Source organism: Podospora anserina, chromosome 2, assembly GCF_000226545.1.
Source record: "Podospora anserina S mat+ genomic DNA chromosome 2, supercontig 2".
In the NCBI taxonomy this organism is placed as follows: Eukaryota; Fungi; Ascomycota; class Sordariomycetes; order Sordariales; family Podosporaceae; genus Podospora; species Podospora anserina.
The window spans coordinates 3,001,267-3,021,239 of record NW_001914858.1 but is presented as its reverse complement, the minus strand read 5'-3'; the positions used below and the strand labels follow the sequence as shown (position 1 = coordinate 3,021,239).

General features: G+C 52.6%; 7 protein-coding genes across 7 annotated transcripts in view; 3 read left to right on the top strand and 4 right to left on the bottom strand.

Annotated features, from left to right (window-relative positions):
• Window positions 1–271, top strand: part of PODANS_2_8590 (uncharacterized protein) — a gene marked incomplete at both ends in the record, with an annotated part of 477 nt that extends 206 nt beyond the window's left edge. Inside the window, one exon of the mRNA XM_001911629.1 lies at window positions 2–271. Within this exon, the coding sequence (XP_001911664.1) occupies window positions 2–271 (270 nt within the window). The remainder of the gene's footprint in view (window position 1) is intronic.
• A 305-nt stretch (window positions 272–576) lies between these two features.
• On the bottom strand, window positions 577–1,928 carry PODANS_2_8580 (uncharacterized protein; the record flags this gene model as incomplete). Its single annotated transcript, XM_001911628.1, has 2 exons — window positions 577–1,842; window positions 1,899–1,928. 2 exons carry the CDS (start codon window positions 1,926–1,928, stop codon window positions 577–579), a joined length of 1,296 nt encoding a protein of 431 aa, XP_001911663.1.
• A 2,678-nt stretch (window positions 1,929–4,606) lies between these two features.
• PODANS_2_8570 (uncharacterized protein) lies at window positions 4,607–6,388 on the bottom strand (the record flags this gene model as incomplete). The annotated part of the gene is made up of 1 exon (XM_001911627.1): window positions 4,607–6,388. The coding sequence occupies one exon, from the start codon at window positions 6,386–6,388 to the stop codon at window positions 4,607–4,609; it is 1,782 nt and encodes a 593-aa protein (XP_001911662.1).
• Window positions 6,389–6,688: 300 nt separating this feature from the next.
• On the top strand, window positions 6,689–7,169 carry PODANS_2_8560 (uncharacterized protein; the record flags this gene model as incomplete). Its single annotated transcript, XM_001911626.1, has 3 exons — window positions 6,689–6,691; window positions 6,747–6,791; window positions 6,858–7,169. 3 exons carry the CDS (start codon window positions 6,689–6,691, stop codon window positions 7,167–7,169), a joined length of 360 nt encoding a protein of 119 aa, XP_001911661.1.
• A 198-nt stretch (window positions 7,170–7,367) lies between these two features.
• PODANS_2_8550 (uncharacterized protein) lies at window positions 7,368–8,885 on the bottom strand (the record flags this gene model as incomplete). The annotated part of the gene is made up of 3 exons (XM_001911625.1): window positions 7,368–8,308; window positions 8,362–8,574; window positions 8,627–8,885. The coding sequence occupies 3 exons, from the start codon at window positions 8,883–8,885 to the stop codon at window positions 7,368–7,370; spliced, it is 1,413 nt and encodes a 470-aa protein (XP_001911660.1).
• Window positions 8,886–10,345: 1,460 nt separating this feature from the next.
• Window positions 10,346–13,096, top strand: PODANS_2_8540 (uncharacterized protein; the record flags this gene model as incomplete). Its single annotated transcript, XM_001911624.1, has 3 exons — window positions 10,346–10,404; window positions 10,457–12,081; window positions 12,138–13,096. The coding sequence occupies 3 exons, from the start codon at window positions 10,346–10,348 to the stop codon at window positions 13,094–13,096; spliced, it is 2,643 nt and encodes an 880-aa protein (XP_001911659.1).
• A 367-nt stretch (window positions 13,097–13,463) lies between these two features.
• Window positions 13,464–14,417, bottom strand: PODANS_2_8530 (uncharacterized protein; the record flags this gene model as incomplete). The annotated part of the gene is made up of 1 exon (XM_001911623.1): window positions 13,464–14,417. One exon carries the CDS (start codon window positions 14,415–14,417, stop codon window positions 13,464–13,466), a length of 954 nt encoding a protein of 317 aa, XP_001911658.1.
• Between the last annotated feature and the right edge of the window lie 5,556 nt (window positions 14,418–19,973).

Genomic DNA, 19,973 nt, shown 5'->3' with positions numbered 1-19,973 from the left:
TAATATCACTGCTTGGCGGATCAGAGGCGAAAACGGGACGAGTTATCAAGATTGTGACGACGACGGGGAGACGGCCGCGGGAGGGAGGCTGCTTCACCTGATGCAGGTTATGGACTTGTGGGATGTCATGGTGGTGGTGACGCGGTGGTATGGAGGGCAGAAGCTGGGGCCGAGGCGGTTCGCGTTGATTAATATGGCTGCTAGGGATGGGTTTGTCAGGGCTGGATTGGTGACTGAGGAGAAGGAGGGGGGGAGGAAGAAGGGGAGGTGACACCGATGTGGGTTTGGGTAAGGGGAGGAGGAAGGAATGGATTTGGATAGGAAGGTTTGAGGGGGCTGGGTATGACACTAGCAGGAGGGGTGCGAAAGATGCCATCGGTTCAAGTGATTGGAAGTCACGGACAGGATGCGACAGTCATCAGTTGGAAGGATACCCATATTTGAAACTTTGTAATACGAGATGAAGTGGTGAACTTTTGATATGAACGCACACACAACCTATGCCTTGTATATAATCCCCATACCTTGTCCCTTTTTGATCTTTTTTTTTTCCCCTTCTCTTTTCAACCCCCCCAATCACTTCCCCTCCCTCACCAGAACCCTCCTCAAAGCCTCCATCGCCCTAATACTAACCTCCTCCCCCAAAATCACCGCCCCCGCCCTCACCGTGCTCAAAAAACTCAACTCCAGCTCCTCCTCCTGCGCACTCCCCCTCCCCCTCCTCCCACCACCCCCATCCTCCTCCTCCGCCACCACCCCGTACTGCTCCTTCAGCTCCTTCACCAACGTCCCCGCCACCCCGCTCACAATCCCCGTCGCCTCGATAGGCAGACTGCTCAAGTCCAGAAAAATCGGCACAAGCGAAACCCCCCCCTCCGTCGTCGCCCCAACAAGACTATCCCCAAAAATCCCCACCAACTCCCTATCCAGCAGCAACGAAGGCGGATCGTCCTGCGCCAGTGTGATACTGAAAAACCTCGGCTGGGACACCAAAGCCGACACCAGTCCAGTATAAAGCTTAGTATCAACCGTATCGGCCCAGCACGGCTTGTGCGCAGAATGCCGGTTGCGGCTCCCATGCCCGTTAGTCTGAAAGGTAGACGGCCGTTCCGAGTAACCCCCTATCATGTTATTCTCCTGCCTGCCCGAGCACTGCACCAGCAGCAGACCCTGCTCGACATAAGGGACCACGTTCCTCTTTTTGAGATTGTCAAACGTCCTCTCTTGGAGCTCCGGGATCGCGGACGGTGGTGGTGGTTGTTGTCGGGCCGTGGTGGGGAGTTCGTTCAAGCTGCTGCCTTGACTCGCCCCCCTGCCGTGGTTGGTGCTGTAAGGGGATGTAAAAGGGAAGTTGTCATCATTGTCTTCCGAAAAGACAAACCCCCGTGATAGCAACGTCTTCTCGACCGCCTGCCTGTCTTTGACTGGGACGAGGATGAAGTCAGAGTAATAGGTCGTGATGAAAAAGAGGGGGATGTTGGCTAGGGCCAAGGGGGAGGTGAGATCCGCTACTCGAGACCCGGCGTCCATCCCGACGCTGATGACGGAGAAGACGACGTAGTCATCTTTGGAGATGATGACTGTTTTGGCCGCGTCGTGGGGTAGTTGCTTGATGGCTGGTTCAAAGATTGTTTTGGCCCAGGAGGAGTGGCAGACTATGGAGCACTCGAGAGGGGTGACGCTGATGTTGAGGAAGCCATGTTGACTGCTGTCCAGGGTGAGGCTGTCAAGGTTCAGATCGGGTGGTGAGCCACGGCTTTGTGGAAGGAGGAGTCGGAGTATGGGCTGGAGTAAGGTAGGGTAGAGGCTCAAGGGGATGTGGATGAGACTCAAGGTGCCATCCTATCAAGATAATCAGTCATGGTTCACGGACCTCTGCCATGGATGAATCCACTCACCAAGAAGTGTACTTGAGCGGTCAACGCCATTGGTCTGTCTTTAGATGAGCGCCCTCGAACCGAGCAGTCCCTCGACCAGCTCCAGATATCGCACGACTTATAAGGCTGATAAAGAAAGAGTGGGTGCACCGTTGACTCAACCGTTGCAACACCGATGGACCGGCGCTAGGCGGGCAACCCGAGGACCAAGCGGGCGGGGTTGTGAACGGTTGTCAAGGGAGGGGCCGTGTTGTACTCTTTGTTGTCGGGTCGAGGGATTGGGAACTGATAAGAAAACAGAGAAATGAACAAAACGGAGGTATCGAGAGCTTAAACTTTAAAGATGGCTGAACAAGTGGTGTGGTGGAGGTGGACGGATGCCGTACCGTATCCCGTAGATAGGTAATTGTATAAGACGGGGGTGACTCCGCCAAATAGCCAACAGCCCCACGAAGGTGACGAAAAAGGACCGGTAGTGGGGGATAAGACCAGCTTCTTATATCAGATCTCTCAACTGATAAAACCCAAAACCGACGACAAAAGGCAAACTGGGGCGAAATATCACAACACCACACCGAGGTCAGGTCAACTGCTGTCTGCCTCCTGCATGTGTGCCGCGCAGAGCTGGGAGGGGCGAGCTTGTGTGATGTGCACGCTCCTGTGCAACAGTGACGCACGACGCATCCCTTTTTCTATTCTGTTTCCGTAACTCTTTGCATCTGTGTCTCAGGGGGACGGAGAAGGTATGGAATCAGGATTCCCATCCAATGCAACTGGACGGTGGGTTTGTTTTTGTTCGCTTGAGCCGTCCCTGTTTTTCATCCCAACAGCAACAGCCACAGCCGGCCATAAAGGTTCTCACCTGCAGCAGCAAGGGCGTAGCATTACGGTATGGAATTCCCAACCACGACAGCAGAAAAGACACACAAAGTCTCTGGATGGGGTCGAGATAAGGAAGGGATCGGCATCAATGGGGCCACATTGATCTCTGGGCTTACATATGGAACTCCATAGATGATAGGTAAAGCCATCGGGAACTGAATTCTGACGCCAAAAGGTCCACTCGGGACAGCTTGGCCCTTTCCCATGACCTGACGCGATCGCAAAAAGAGAGTCCCAAGGGATTGTGACCTGTCACCTTTTGGGGCCCTCTCTGCATGCAACTTGCGTGCAGCCATGGTGGGCCGTCGACGTGGGGGTTCACGAGCCGACGGTGTCCTAACCTCCAAGCGAGAAAGCTTCTCGTTTGCCGGTCCTCACCTTGCGCAGGCGTGCCGCTCCTGAGACAGGGGTTCGGATGCTCCTCCGAGGTCTCTCTCACTCGAAAGATCATGATCTAGAGATCAGACAGCTGCCGAAGCAAATAGAGGGGGAGGGGTTCACAGGGTGGACACCCTCGGATGGCGTCTCCGCTCAGATCACCCTCTCCATCCATCATCCGTCGTGCTGGTGCTGGTGAGAGCTCATGTTGCGGCGTTGCCAAGTTCCATTGCCCCGCACTCAGCAGTCCGGCAACTAATTAGACTCCTCCAGTCAGAGACCGTACCACCACCGCACAGCAACCGGCCTGCACTGTCGTCGGAAAGCTGATGGCTGGCTGGTCATGTGTTTGTTGCGAGAGATGAGTACAATGTGGTGCAATGTCCAGGTCGACAGCGCCAAGAAGGGGAAAAAAGAGGGGTGGAAACTGGCTGGGAGAAAGCCAACTGAGACTCGGAGTAAAATTGACCAAGGAGAAACACAGGAACACACACCTCGGCGAGCTTTCAACAAAAAAAAATCTTGTTCCTGACAAAAGACCGGGGGATGGGAGCTGCAGCTTTCCCCGCCCTGCTGATCAGCCCTCCCGTGTCGTGGCATAGAAACACCCACGTAACAAGATCGAGAAAGGGGGGACGAGGGAAAGCTCTGTTGCTATAATACCCGTTGATAATGTTCAACAACTCTCAGGTTCCTGTCATAGTGTGCTGCCGGCAGCTTGGTGATGATGGGCAAGAGACCCAATCCCACTGCTCGGCCAGTCCGCATTTGGTAGTTGCCGGATATCAACGTGGGTAGAAAACCACGATGCACCAGATTCTCCAGGGTGGGGTTGAGTCGATTCTGTCGTAACAATAGCCCCCATCGCCAGCACACACTCGCCTGAGCACCTCGGGCTTCGCGAAGTTTCATCCATCGAGGTGGATGTGACCGCTGTGGAATATGGCTCAGATGCCCATGAGACATGTTGAGATCTGGACCTGGCCGGAAGCCGGGCGGAAAAGACCGGCGAGAACTTGATCCAATAATCTTGACAACCAACATGAACTGTGACGCCACGCTCCCCAGTCGCTGCGCCCCCAGCTTGAACCAGACTGCACGACGCAGGTTCGAGGAATGCACCATGGGTGTGACGGCGATAGCAAAAGGCGGGGGGCGTCTTCCCTTCGGCCCTATTGAAGCACGGGACTGGTTCATAATGATTCTGCTGGGTTTCCTGATCTGACATGTCAAATCTCGGCCTTTTGGTGGAGAGGTTTGGTGGCGGCGACTGGACAATATTCGGCTGGCCGCTGGAGGTTCGGCCCGAAGGAATCAATATCGTTGACGGCTAGCCACAGTCGAGACCTCAAAGAACCATCCGAAGTCTGCCGGCGGCCAATGGCGGCAAAACTCAGGGGCCACCAACCGATCACCACATACAAGAAGCAATGAGAAACTTTGCGCATTGATCGATGCCCAATGTCTGATTACCTCTTGATGCCAACCACCACCAGGTTGCGGGGGCTCTCGCGGTAATCGAAAACCGTCTCGACCCAGCAGTCTTGGACGATATCGGAGTGCTCGCGCAAGAAGAGATAGCGGTCAGTGACAATCAGGGATTCTACGACGCATGCGCTGAAGGCCATCAAGCTCCATACGGCGCTGAGCTCTCTCTTCCGATCTCGGAACTCGTCCTCATATCGAGCAATTTCCTCGTCCGTGATGTTCCCCATCTTCTCTGTAATGACCTCGTTGTATTGGCTGAACTCGGAGTTGGTGGTCAGCTTTGCAATTGCTCCACGGACATAGGCAGCGAATGAGGTATAGCACTGCTTCCTCAAGGACCCGATTACCACCGGGTTGGTGCTTGTGTTAAAGACACTCTTGTCAGTCTCTTCACCATGATAGATCCGCGAGATGACGCCCCTGTCCAGAAACATCTTTTGGAGGACCGCACGGTAGAAATGGCGGGTAAAGAAGCCGCTGCTTTCCTGCTCAGTCCAGTTCTGAGGCGCTTGACACGCCATCATGCGGGCGGTGATATTCAGTCGGACCCCGTCGTCATTGTAAGTGGACACCCGCTCGCTCATGGGGAAGCCCTGGGGGTCTCGCTTCTCTGCTTCTCGTGCAACTCGAGCATTGATGGGCTGCAGACTTGGTCGACCGAACGGGGGCTTGAAAGTAGGGGGACCCAACTTCTCCGTCATCAGGTTGTAACAGCAGCCCACAATGGCTACGGCGTGGATGCATGGGTTCAGCACCATGGAACGAATACCATAATGCGAGAGGTTCCCGCAAGAGTGGATGGATACCGCCATCATAGCGAGCTTGTCTTGGTCAACCTCCTCCTCGCAACCCCTCAGCTGCGAAAGAACACCAGTCAGGTCGGCGTGCTCAAGGCGCCCGACGACATACTCGATGGTTCCCTTCCCCTCCTCGACGGTATACGTGGCCTGCATCTCCTTGCGTGATCTGAGATCGATCGTGGCAAGCTCCTCGTCCGTCACACCGAGTTCTCTTGCGACCCGCTTCAAGGCCTCCTCGTCGTTATGCTGAGACGGATCCGTGGCCTCTAGAATCCGGTGGTAGAGCTTCTTGTTCCGAACTCGCTTCTCCTTCTCGGCCAAGCCTGACAGGATATCGAGGTCCTTGGCGCCAGCCATGTTGGCTTCTTTGCTCTCCACTGCTACAATGTGCTTGTTGTAAGGTGGGCTTGCAAGAGTACGACCCAAGTAGTTCTGACCAGAGCCAAAGTCGACAAAGTGAGTCAAGTCCTTGCCCCGGGTCTCAGCAATGTCCTCGGCCAGCCTGTCGATGTACCCGGCAAAATGGGTCACTTCGTGAACCTTTTTTGTCTTCATACCAAGGGCGACTGATCGGGGCAGTATGGGGAGCTTGGGCTTGCTAGGCTGAAATGACCGTCTCAACGAATGTTTTCTGATGTCCTTGACATACCGAACAAGCGACTCGGGAGGTGAGCCGGGGCCACGGTTGGGTGAGAGAGATGACAGGTCGTCCCGCATGAGAAAATCGAGGAGAACCATTGGCTCCTTCTCCAGAAGAAAAGCTTGCCATTCCTTGGGCACAGCTGCAACGAAGACGCCGGGTTCGGTTGTGAAAAAGTCCAATATGTGAACACCACCGCAGAGGAAGCGAAAGGTCTCTGAGTTGGTGGTGAAGTCGAGGAGGCTCTCGATGTATTCCTCGGCAGAGGAGAACTCATCCGAGTAGGGGAGGTCCCTCTCTGGCCGTGATTGGAATGTTCTCATGATTGTGAGGTGTGTGAGTCGTCGTGCTGCTCTGATATTCGACTCACTCGGCGAATGAATTTTGGTTGTAAATTCATTTTGGGCAAGACCCCTGCTTGGCTTGCAGCCCAAGTCCAGGCAACCAAATGCCGGGGTCTGCCGGCTGCACCCAGCTGCCAAACGTCCGCCGGATTTTTAATCGGCAGGACCCGGTCGCATCTCGAATTCAAGTTGGGACCTTGTCTGCGACGACATTGGCCCTGGCCCACGATTGCTAGCAACGAGACGGTGACTTGAGGCTGGCAGCCCGCATTCTTCAACATGGTACGAGCTCCCAGTTATTTCCCACAGCTTGCAATGTGCTAACCATGATCATCAGGTGTCCCTATTCGGTGTCAATTTCCACGAGGCCAAGCTTGTCCAGGTGCGCCGTCTCCTGCCCCTCCAAGACCGACGATGATGAACAACTATTCTAACCTCCCGACCACAGAAAGCCCTCCAACACTTCTATGCCCTCGGTTCTCAGACTGCGACCCGGATCATGGCCAAGCACTCCATCCACCCCAGAGCCAAGATTGGCACGCTGTCGCCCAAGACCGTCACAGCCCTGACAGCCGAGTTATCAACCATGGTGATAGAAAGCGATGCGCGAAAGATCATCCAGGATAACATCAAACGATTACGTGACATGGGAACATACCGCGGCAGAAGACACGCCATGAACCTGCCCGTCCGCGGCCAACGGACAAGAAACCAGAACAAGACCGCCATCAAGCTCAACAGAGTCGAGCGCAAGGGGTAGAACTTTATATAGGATTTAGAGAGTGGAAGAGGAGACAAGAAACCATTGGCGCGGCGTTAGAGGTTATCCCGGAGTGCAGGAGCTGAAAAAAACCAACAGCCTGGGCCCGGAAAAGAAATCTGTGTTTCTAGTGTACAATACAACAAGCAATGAACAAACAAAAAAAGAACAAAAAAAAAAAAGAAACCCCACCGATAATCACCACAAACTATGCAGCTCATCCTCCATCACCGGCTCCCCTTTCTCTTGCATCTCCCTCGCAACCCTCTCCACCTCCCCCCAAACCCTCAACACATTCCCCCCCACCACCTTCTTCACATCCTCATCCCTCACCCCCTCTTCCAACAACTTGCCAACCAAATCAGGGTACTTGCTCACATCCTCCAATCCTTTCGGTACACTCTCAATCCCATCAAAGTCACTCCCAAATCCCACATGCTCCCACCCAATCCGCTCCCCTATATACTTGACATGCCTCACCACCTGCTCAATGGTCGCATTCTCCCCATCAAAAACCGGCAACTCCCCCTCCCCACCCTCAACACAACTAATGAAATCCGGCGCAAAATTCACCATCACCACCCCCCCGTTCTGCCTCACCAGATCAAGCACACGATCAGGAACATTCCTCGGGTGAGGGCAGACGGCGAAAGCAGAGGAATGGCTGAACATAACCGGTGCCCTGCTCCCGTTTGTCTTGTCTGGATTCCCACCAAGGACATCGAGCATGGTATCAACAGAAGTGTGAGATAAATCAATAATCATACCTAGCCTGTTCATCTCCCTGATGAGGTCGACACCATAAGGCGCAGAAAGCCCGTGGTGAACAGGGGGTGCGATCCGGACTTTTCTCGGGTCGTCTGGAAGAGTGTCGAGGGCGGAGTCGGCGAATTTGTTGGGGCAGTTGTGCGTTAGCGTTGCGTAGCGGACGCCGAGGGAGTGGTATTGGCGGAGGATGGAGGGGGAGTTGGCTATTTGGTGGAGGCCTTCGATGCCGAGGGGGGAGATGAGCTGGTTGTTTTTGCGGAAGGCGGCGAGAGCGGAGAGGGAGGAGATGTTGATGATGGGGGAGAAGGTTTCTGAGTGGGAGGAGGAGAGGCGGTGGAGGAGGTCGATTTGGGAGAAGGTTGATGTTACGACTAGGACGTGTGTTAGGTACCTATGGATGTGGTAGGGTGTAGGGGAGACTGACTGGAACTATAGCTGGAGTCTGAGAAATCTGAACCGTTGGACGGGCAGGGCCAGAATACACTCCAGAAAGCACCGCCGTTCATCCCGGCCCTGAGACGGGGGATGTCAACATGGCCGGTGAGACCGCCTTTGGTGAAGGGCTTGGTGAAGTTGTCGTTGTAGATGTGGTTGTTGTAGTAGGCCCGGAGGAGGATGGCCAGGTCGTTGTGTCCATCTGATATCTAAGTCATTCCCCAGGTTCATAGATAATTTGATATGCCACTTACCAATCAAGGGTGTATGGCTCAAGATGTGCTTGACGCGCTCTTCAATGCTGTTTGGCAGCTGTGGTTTTGACGCGGGGGGCCTCCGGGGAATATACCCGGCACCGCTTATGGGGAAAAACAGATATGAAAGTAAGAGGCATGAGAATACAACACACAAAGTCACTCTCTTCGCCCTTGCCGGCCTCCGACGTGACCGTGAATCGGAGCCGAAGTCGCCGGCTTCGAGCTCGGCCCACTTGGGGTATCGGTCCGACTTCATCGGAACTGGCAACTTAACCCTCTGTGGATTATTTCTGTTCTTTGGAGACGATAGTGTCGATGCTCCGAAGCTGCATAGACGGCGAGGCAGATTTGTTTGGATACGGGTGTAAAGACGTCAGGGGACGGAGACGGGGATTGATACGCGGCTTAGCAATCCTTAGACTCGGGTCGCTAAAGGGAGAGTGTCTCGGCCAAGCTTCATGACAGCTTTTTAGGGCTTTTTGCAAGCGTTTGGGATTTTGATGAGAGTCCGGTATCATGAATAATACAATGTATAATTTCAGAAGCCTGTATTCAATTGGTTTATGAAGTACTTTTTGACGTGCTTTGAGCCCACTGAGATTCTCGCTGATTCTCTCTGTTGCTGTTAAGAAAAATATCTGTGCACTAACAGAATGATATGTTACTTACCAACCAACCTGTTAGGATGCTGCGGTTGACATGATCCGTATCCCGTCGGCAACTGTTGGCTGTCAGACAGGTATAGTTCATGAGCTCCCTACACGATTGTGCCGCAGATTTCCAGACAAGCTATGCTCAAGAATATGATATCGTGAGTTGACACGGACAGGCTGGGCGAGCTGGACCCTGCCCAGGCTGGTTGACAGCCCTACACTATTCTTCAGGTGCTTCTAAAACGGTCTCCTTACGTCATCAGTGCCTGGTGGTCGTTCGTCCTCCGAAGCCCAGAACCAACAAGAGCGAGACAAGACATTCCGAACTCTCCAACAAGCCTGATTGTACTGCTGAGGTGTCTCTAGCTGAAAAGAGACTTGACGTTTCAAGAAGTCGGTGAGCAAGGGCATTCCGGCTGTTCGTTTCGAGGTGAATGGTGGACATTTGGTGGGCCACAATCTGCTGCAGGGGTTGAGGGGCAGGCCCCCGCTGGTGGCCTCTTGTCGGTCGTCAGTGAAAGCTTTCGGTGCTCTGGCTGTCTGGCCAATGAAACGGCGATGGCGCTGGGTTTCTGCATCTTGGGGTTGTCGGGACACTTGCCTGCTTTCTTGCCGCTTCCATCATTGCGCCGGAATCCAGAACTTTTTTGTTGTTCAACTGAAGCTTCTTTTTCTCCCGTCCCATTGCTTCCTAATCACTGACCTTCAGGTCCCGTCGCGTGCCCTTCCAGACCCGGCCTTCCGGCGCCCTACCAACCGAGTTTTCTTCTGAACATTTCTACCCAACTGCCCGGTACGGTACCAGCTACTCCGTAGTGTAAGACACTCAGCCTCAATTGCGCTGGAGACGCACACCACACCTCCTTGGCTACGTTCCCCCTGCATCCACCATTTCTGGGGGCCAACTCTCGAAACTGGCTTTACGAGTTCACGACCAGCACAGCACTTCGAATCTTTGTTTAGTCTTTGACTTTTTCTTCCCGGGCGAGCCGTTGACCTCTAATTCTACCACCCGTTCCGAGTACACGCCATCGCCGAGCGCAATCGGTCGTCTTTCGCAAAGATGCCCGGTTTCGCAGACTCGTTCTGGTCGAATGACTACGCCGCAGGTGAGTTTCTTGCGTGGATTTTTTGGCATGTCCAGTGTGAGGTGGTGAACGGGCCGCGCTGACAGAATTCAAGGACTGGGTGTCCTGTTCGGCAAGCTCCAACAAGGTGTCGTCGAGAACCGCCAGCTTCTAACCATTGCTCGAATGCGCGCCGAGGCCGAAGAGATCTACGGAAACAAGCTATCCGACATCGCCCCGACCGTCGACAAGGTCCAGGGAGGGTTCAACCGCGACGATGGCGCCAGCGTGCGGAAGGCCTATGAAGGTGTGCGGACCGAGATGGAGGAAGCGGCCAAGAATCACAAGAAGATTGCACAGAATATTCGCGACCTGGTTGTGAACCCTTTTGGCCGCTGGTGCGAGGCCCACGAATCCCGGATACAAGATTCGCAAGATGAGCTGCAGTCTCGAATCAAGGCGCACGACAAGCAGGCCGACCTTTGCAAAAAGCTCCGAAGCACCTATTTCAACAAGTGCCGACTACTCGAAGACTTGGAGGAGGAGAATAAGCTGGCGTTCCAAGACCCCGAAACGAGCCCCAAAACTGGCCAAGATATCCCTGAAATCAAGGTCGAACCCGAGATTGCCGAGGAGGAGGAGCCCTACGAGATCGGCGACGAGACTTATACCCCCGACCAAGTCAAGAAGATCCTCGAGCACATGCTGAATACGATCAAGATGGGCGAGACCAAGGTCCCCATTCTCGGCACATATCAAAACACGTCTGCGGGAACCGATATTGTCGAGTATCTTCAACGGCACATGGGAAGCTCAAGCGTGAGCTATGCCGAGAGAATCGGCCAGGATTTGGTAACGCACGGCTTCCTGAGACTGGTTGGTAATGTTGGCAATACGTTCGCCAATAGCTCAAAGATGCACTACCAATGGCGGCCCAAGGCTTTCGAGATGTCTGGTGTGCCAGAAAAGAAGTCGATTTCAAGAGCCTTCTCCATGCCCACCTCTGGGTCTGATGGTTCTGACTCGCCTGTGGTTGGCACTGTTACTGAATATCTCGCCAAGTGGGATGTGCTCAACACTTCCAGGCCGAACGAGACGCCAGCTGAGCGTATGCGCCGGGAGGCCCGGGAGGCGGACGAAAAATACAAGGCCAGTGTTCTGAAGCTGGATGAAATGAGGTGCGAGCTGGAGGAGGCCATCTTCCTACATCTCAAGTTTCTTGAGCGCTGCGAGCTGGATAGGCTCAAGGCCATCAAGACAGTTGTGTTGGACTTCTCGGGCACTATCAGCAACGTTATTCCTAGCCTCCAGGCCACCGTGGATAACATGATGCTGTTCCAGGAAACAGTGCAGCCGCTTGGCGACTTGCGCTATCTCTTGGAGAACTACCGCACCGGTAGCTTTGCTCCCAAGGTTGTAACGTACGAGAACTACTACAACAAGGTGGATGACCAGACCTTTGGTGTGGATCTCGAGGCCCGAGCCAGGGCTGACAGAAAGCGTGTGCCTATTATCGTTACAACGCTGCTTACCTACTTGGATCATCACTATCCAGACCTCGAGGGCGATGAGGCCCGGAGAGGGGTGTGGCTCCACGAGGTTCCCTTGTCTCAAACGCACAAGTTGAGAGCTTTGGTCAACAATGGCAAGCCGCCTGCGTTGGAAACCTTTGCCGATTTTGACATCCCGACTGTTGCCAGCCTGTTGAAATTATACCTTCTTGAGCTTCCAGGTATGTCCTTTTATCCTTTGCGATATGCCTTCTGGGCTTTACTGACATTTTTTCAGATTCTTTGGTTTCTTCGCACGTATATGAAATTATTAGAACCATCTATACTACCCCCACCGGCAACGACAGCGATGCCGCCCGCGTGCCCATCCTCCAGCAGACACTGTCTCAATTGAGGCTCACTAATATTGCCACACTGGATGCCTGCATGAACCACTTCACCCGCCTGATCGACCTGACCTCTGCCGATGAGGAGTACATCGTCAAGCTCGCTACTTCCTTGGCCCCTTGCGTGCTTCGCCCTCGCACCGAAACCTCGCTCACCATGGAGGAGAAGCATGCCTACCGCTTGGTCCGTGACTTGTTCGCCCATAAGGACGCCATCTTCAACGAACTCAAGCGTCTCTCTACCAATAACGCGTCTGGAACCCTCCGCGCCAACCCAGGTGGCCGCCCACGAGCCATCTCCACCGACGAAAGCAACCGCAAAGCCCACATGGAAGAGCGCAACCGTGTGCTCCTTGAAAAGGCACAGGGCAGCAGATCTCGTGCTACCTCTCCGGCTCCTGGCCCACGTGGCCATGCCCGTGATAGGTCGGTGGGCAGACCAGAGACTCGCTTCCCCATCTCGACTGGTCTTTCCAGCCCAACACAGGCTCACAGGAAACGGCAGAGCATGGGCCCTGTGCTCCCCAAGAGGACAAGCCTCGAGGTGCCGGACGATGCGAGCATGGGGCTTAGCCACCCCGCTGATGGTAACTTTTTAGGGGGTGCCCTCCCCATTGTGCCTCAGGTGCAGCAGGTAGCGCAGCAGGATAGCGAGGCCGTGTTGGAGAAGAGGAACAGCCTCGGGAGAAGCGGTGCCCGGTTCTCCTCGGGGAGGAGGGTAACGCCTGCTTCGAACAGGACCGAGACGCCACCTCCGAGCAGCAATGAGAATATTAACAAGAGAGAGAGCAGTGGAAGTAATGGGGCGCAGAGGGGCGTTGCGTTGGTGGATGCGCCGATGGATTATTAGCAATGTTCCAGCTCAGCGTGCAATAATAACCACAGTTTTGTACTCTAGTTTTTATTGCTAGGTTTTGGTTTGCGGGTGGTGTTGCCGTCTTTTTCTTTTGTGTTGACTGGATTGTGCTTTCTGGCGGTTTTAGAGCAGGTGCTAGAGGCTAGCTGGCTATGGTATGTTTGGAATGGCTTATGACGGCGACGGAAATGTTTTGTTGTTTGATATCATTTTTGGGGGGTTGGCTGCTAAAAAGAGACGATTCCAAATGACCTTTTTTTATGTGTGTTTTTATTTTCATCATGACCATTGTGATTCACCATACCGTCCATGACTTGTATCCCCAATCACCTAAACCTCATAATCTTTTCCCTCGCACCCCTTAATCCTGCAACATCCTCCACTTTGTCATCCGTCCCCTCAAATCCAGCACCTCTTCCCCACCAACAAAAAAACTCCCATCCCCCCTATGATGCATCATCTTCCCCTTGTCCGTCTCGACCGCTGTCCCATCCAGCCTAAAGTTCTGCTCATTCACCCACCCTTTGACAACCCTCAAAACCCAAAAGTTGTATTTCTTCACTAGCGACTCATCCTCCACTTTGCACTCTAAATTCCCGATTATGCCGTCACCTCCGACGAGCGCGCAGGAAACCTTTTCTCCTTGGATGGGGTCTAGTTTGAAACGGTCCCATTTTGTTTCGGAGGGGGGGAGGTCGGAAGAGGAGATGTTGCCGATGTCGACGACGGTTTTGGCAAGGGTGAGGTTTGGGATGGAGAGGACGCATTCTTTTGACGAGGAGAGGAGGGAGTAGGAATGGTCCCAGGGGCCGAGGGTTAGGCCTATGAGGGTGGGGGAGGAGTGGGAGATCATGGTGTGGAAGCCTAGGGTCATTAGGTTGTGGGTTTGGGTTTGGGGGTTGCCGGTTGAGACGAGGAGGATGGGGCCTGGTTCGAGGAGGCGGTTGGTTTTTGAGGGGGGGAGGGGGGTGAAGAAGGAGGAGGCTTTTGGGAAGGGGGACATGGCGGGGTGAGATGATGGGGGTGATGAGGGGGTGGTTGTTTTGGTTCGTTTGGACTGGCGGGTGGTGGTTGGTTTGGTAGTGGTGGTGGTGGTGGTTTTGCGTTTTGGCATGGTGAGAGGGGTTGCTAGAGTTGAATATGTGTGGAAGGAGGAGGAGGGTATATGAAGTCGAAGTGAAAGGCGATTGTGAAGTCGTTGGTGGTGAGGCTTGTCGGCGATAGGGGATAGGGGGTGAGATGAGAGGTATGACGTCACTCTTGGTTGGTGAAAGAGAGTGCGGGAAGGGATGCGAAGGTTTGCTCTTGCTGGCATTGTTATGGTTAGATTATATATGAGTCAATTGAGTTGAAAGAGGAATGGAAACAAGGGGAAAGGATGTACAGAATCCAGCAATCCGTACTCCGGCCTCACTGCCTTGGCTGTAAGTTGATGGTCAAGATAGCTGGGTTAGGGTTGGCCTCTGACCACACCCCTTGAATATCAGTTCTGTATGTGTGTAGATCATCGCTAAACATCAGTTATGAGGGCAGTTTTTCCCTATCCATACCTGTATAAAATTATTGGCTCCCATCATGACAACTTCTTGGTCCATTCTCAACGCCGCAAAGGAAAATTCACTCCGGAAAGCCTTGTCTTAAAGGTTCAAAAACCCTCAACCCAAAAGCCAGGCATTACCGTACCAAGTATCTCAGAGACCAAGACTTCATTTTCTACGGGCTATTTGCCAGCATAAAGCCTGTGGGTTACTTCTTTTGATTGAAGCTCATGGAGAGAAGAACTGTCTTTGTCCAGCCAGACGCATACACCAGTCACATGCCCACCATTGTCGCCAAACAAGAAGGCTCGCATTCATCTCCACATCAATATCGCCCCAGAGTATTGATGATACACAAGACGTTCGGAACTAAAGAGCCGAGACAGCCTTGAGGTCATCTATCTGGTGTGCTGTTGTCTCAGCGGGTCAAGAACCACTTCACATGAAGACCCCCGAAGTATAACACCATCGATGTTGTCCAACATCAGAACTTTGACTCTGGTCGGCATCATAATCCCGGATGTACCCGAATATTGACGAGACCAAGACAACAGAGACATGTATCTATCATTAGACACAATCATGATTCAGACCCTTACGCCACCTTTGCCTCCGGATCTGAGATCCTTGACAGTTCTTCAAAACTCAACTCTCATGTTGATCACTTGGCTACCTAGGTATATCTCAGCTCGGCTTGAAAACACCGAAAGTTATGTGTGAAGTGTGAGATGTGAGGCGTTAGCTGACTCTGATGTTGTGCAACATTCTTAGACCGTGATGCTCCAAGCCGCGTGGGCGGTAGGCGAGCATCACTGTGTTAGGGGGGCTTTGATACTTGAAGAGATACAACTAGGGACTTGTTGATCGTCTTCAATATCAGGCTTCATGGATCAAGAAGTCAGACCGAGAGTCGCACAAAGTTCAACTCGGAGAAAACCGTGCAGGATATCTTGCCATACCTCGGTATTTGTACTACAGTGGCTTGAGACTGTTGTGCATAAATATCATGGGAATCATGTGTGGGGATGGGAAAACAGGGCATTTCGTGGCCAAGGACAGCTCACATTCGGTGGCTGAAAGATATTGCTTTTCGTGCTTAGACATCTAATGCCTTGTTGAGACACAGAGCGCGCTCCAGTCAAAAGTCAAAGAGGCTTTTGACGTCGGTTTATCACCGCCTCCATGTTGTGGTACCTGCGGTGAAAAGCCGTTCGAGTACAACCAGTAAATAACTGCAATTTGTGATTCAACAGTTTTGGTCTTTGACCTGTCAGTTTTGCCTTCTCGTACTCGGACTGACTTTGTCAACACTGGCGAATCTCTAGTGAGCAGTAATACTTCCTTGCTGTACACGTACCATTGTTAAGAACCATTTCATACCTATTGAAGCGTGAAGGCAAACAAACTTTACGAATACCTCATGCTGTACCATGTGAGTGGACAGCATTCCTCGGTAGCCATTTTCTATCACCGACAGATCTCCAAGCTGGGATTCATACCATCATCGAGAATGCAATGGCAGTATCTCATTCTTGCGAGATGCTAATGAATGTGGGCCAAAGCCTATCATGGTACCGTTTCACTGTTAGACCGACAAGAGACCACAACACGAGGCACCGCAAAATTGACTAAAAAAAGTGTCAAATAGACCTCTTCTGTAAGAGACTCTCCAGCTATTTAATATAGCATTTGAACGCTAGAGTAGCACTAGTTCATTTGGAACCGAAGCAGAGAAAGTACTGTCTTTGTTTATCTACCCTACGTGTTGATAAACCCATCTTTGTTGACATGAAGTCCGTCAGGTCATCAACCCCCCCTGAGGCCCCTGACAGCCCCTATACTTCCAGACTAATGGTTAGAGCACGACCGCTCCGATGAGCAAACCGACCCACGAAATGGGCTTATCACATCTTACTTCTAGCATCTTACTCAACAAGTCTTCTTTAATCTACGTTATCTACAAAAACGCTCGTGACCGCCTATCACGCTGAGCCATCAAGATTAATGTAACAAGCTCCATACATGCATCAGGAAACGTCATCAAAACGGTTTCCTTGTGATAATCCACAGTCCCAAGTACCCGGGTTGTTCTCCTGGGCATTTCTTCTGGGCACTCGCCAATCGCGGCATGATCTCTTCGTCATGATGCCATCAAGGGTCCTTGATCCACAAGCAATACCGAGCCGATACATGAACATATTATTAGAACCCTCCTCTATGCTTCCGCTGCATGCGCGGTGCGTGATAGAAGCAACACTCTTCCTCCCCGAAAAGCAACAGAACAACAGAAAAGAAGCATCAAACACAATGCCACCTTTCTCTTTGGGAACAGACCCTTGCCAACATCAAGAAGGAAACCAGGTAAAGACAGCAACCAAGACATGAGAAAGCTATCCCAAACCAGCAGCTCCTTTTGCTCTTTAATATAAAAGTCCCACGTGTGGCAAGTCCCGTCCGTGACATGTCTTGTCCAGTCGGAAAGCAACACAGCGACGCAGGAAAGAGATATATTGCCCAACAAAGCAGAAGAAAAAACCTGGGAAGGAATAGCAGACATAAGCTGGAATAGATGAGTTTCCCACCACCATTGTACAATCACAGCACACTTGTTGCTGTGATTATGATCCCTTCGCATCCCTTCGCTCGGAAGTGCTCGGAACTCAGCAGACCAACACATGGCCATGTACTGTATAGTGCCAAACCCAAGGTTGACCATCCTCTTCAAGGAAAGTCATCGACAGCATCACCCCCCAAGCCCAAGCCCATGACAGCCGCCGTGCGCGCAGTGAGAAAGGCAAGGTCACCCAGGCCTCCCAAGGCAGAGTGTCATCCCTCCAAGACTCCTCATGCACGAGTAATATAAACCGCTGGGCAGTGCCTCCTCTCCTCCACTTCCCGCTCACCCATTCCACCTCTTGATTCTTCTCACTTCATTTATTTTTCCCTCTTGTGCATTCGTCCTGTCGGATTCCGTCACGGCAGACTGGCAAGGTAGTCACGTTCCCAACACCACCCCATCTCAACATATGCCCCCCTCCCCCCACTCTCTATCCTGGTGGTTGGGCCCAATTGTGTGTCGAGATCAAGAAAGGAAGGCAGTAGAACATTGCGTAGAAGAAGAAGAAGAAGAAGAAGAAGAAGAAGAAGAAGAAGAGTGATAGGATAAGAAAATAAAAAACCCCCGACAGAACAAGCAAAAAGAGAATCACACGGGCTGATATTAACTGACCCTGCCTCACCGCGCCTGCCTCATTACCATCCATCAAACAAACACGAAATACCGCCTCGTGCCGGCATCATAACGGCTCGTGTAGGACACGCACACGATGGCCCAACCTCTGTAGGGCTAGTGATGCTATTTTCAGAAAAAAGAAAACGTGACTGCATACCGATCTTACTTAGCTACCGGCGGCCCCAAGCAGAAGGGAATGGGCTCGCCAGTACCCATCCCGTCCGTTGGTAGCCAGAGAACAAAGTTCCGACCGCGCGGTCACCGGAAGGCGGTAGACAGCCGAAGGCAGAAGTATAGTACTGACCTGCTGTCCCCTGAAGAACTTTTGACTAATGATGATGACCTCAACGTCCAAGCACTCGTCAACACCAGGGTCCTACGTCCCCATCGCAACTTACATCTCGTGATGCCTCCCCTCACAACCCCTACAAACCTCTCTCCAACCATTCCTCCGTCCGTCTCCGACCGCATCTACCTTACCCCTCGATTCGGTCAAGTCTCCAACCTCAATGTGTCTCTAGACATGTACCCCAAATCGGATTAGGTTCGATCCGAACAAACTAGGTAACAGAAGGCCAAGCAAAGTAAGGAGAGACATTCTCACTGGGCCCCATTGTCCCTAGTCGCCGCCCCAAATCCCCAACCCTCCTCATCAGAGACAAACGCGCAAATCGTTCCGCCCCCCCGGGTACTTTTGAACATCACTGCCCTCTCCGGACTTTTTTGCCCCGCGTATATCCGCTTTTTTTCCCTTCGAGATGCTACTCTCCCCTCACCTCTTCTCCAGAATGATGAGGGGGGGGGGGGGGAGCAATGATAGGAGAAGACTCGCACATTCGGAGGGTAGGTACCTATTACACACACCACCCAACCAAAAGAAAAAAACGGAGATATTCCTCATCGTGGCAAACGATCATCGGCGATAACCCCAGGGGCTTGGACGAATTATAGGAGTGTACAGAGTCGTCCCAGCTCTGTTCTATGTATGGATATGACACCAACAGCAGCGCACGCAACGCAGGGACGGGATGAACGCTGGTTCTCTCTAGGTGGTGCCTGTGGCGACAACGCGCGTGAACTATGCAGTGGGGGGCTCCCGTTGTGGCTTTCCCGTTACCCTCCTCTGACGTTAGGAACAGATTGGGCTTTCCTCAAGCCCGAGTCATGGACAACGAAAAAGATGGCACTTTCATCAGATAGCCAAATCAGCCTCCCCATCTCGTCATTCTATCATCGTAGCCCGGCGCCAATTTAGTTTTCCCAACGGCGTCTCGCTTTCGTAAAAACTGACTAACACCACTCACTAGCCAACAACCAAAGGAAACAGAGTGACATGCCCGAGGTACATCTCGATACTTTTTTCTCTCTGGTGGAGAGAGAAACCGAAATCGTGTGTCTCGGTGACGGAAAGGGTTTAGACAAAACAAGGCCAAGCCGCGGGGGAAAAGAAAACCAGCCCTAGTCCCAGCTCCGCTTAACCAAGCAATCGACGCTTAACCCATCAGGGAATAGCGCAAAAGATTGCAACGTTCCATCCGCAGCGCAGAACAGTGGGTGTGCTTTTCAAACGGTCGGAGTGTGCTGCAAGAGAAAAGAAACAAAAAGCTTAAAGATAATTTGCTGCTGATGAATAAGAGAGAGATCGCGATGCCCTGCGTCAAACTGACAGCTGCTGAACCAGATGTTGGCATATCTCAGGAAGGATTCCCCCAGCAGGGTAGGACCTTTCTCTTAGATGGCTTCAACGAACCTGCCAGTTAATATGTGGAACGGTCCCCGAGCTGACAGACAGGCTGACAAATTTATGGAAAGCGTGACGCCGAGTAGGTCCGTCTCGTCGGTATTGTTTCCCTCAGTTTTCCTGCCCAGCACAAATCTCCGAACAACGTCAAACATTCTGCCTATATCAGAGTATATAATATCAAAAGTAAGGCGACAAAGCGGCGCCTCGGAGGCTTTGACTGTCTTCAGCTTTGTGCTTGTCAGCAAACAACCGCAGCTGAGTGACGCCAGACTGCCGAGGCTACGTAAAGACGTGTGCTGCCCCAAGAGTGCCGGTCCGCCAGGGCCAAGCCGCCAGGGCCGCAAGCCGACCGTGGGA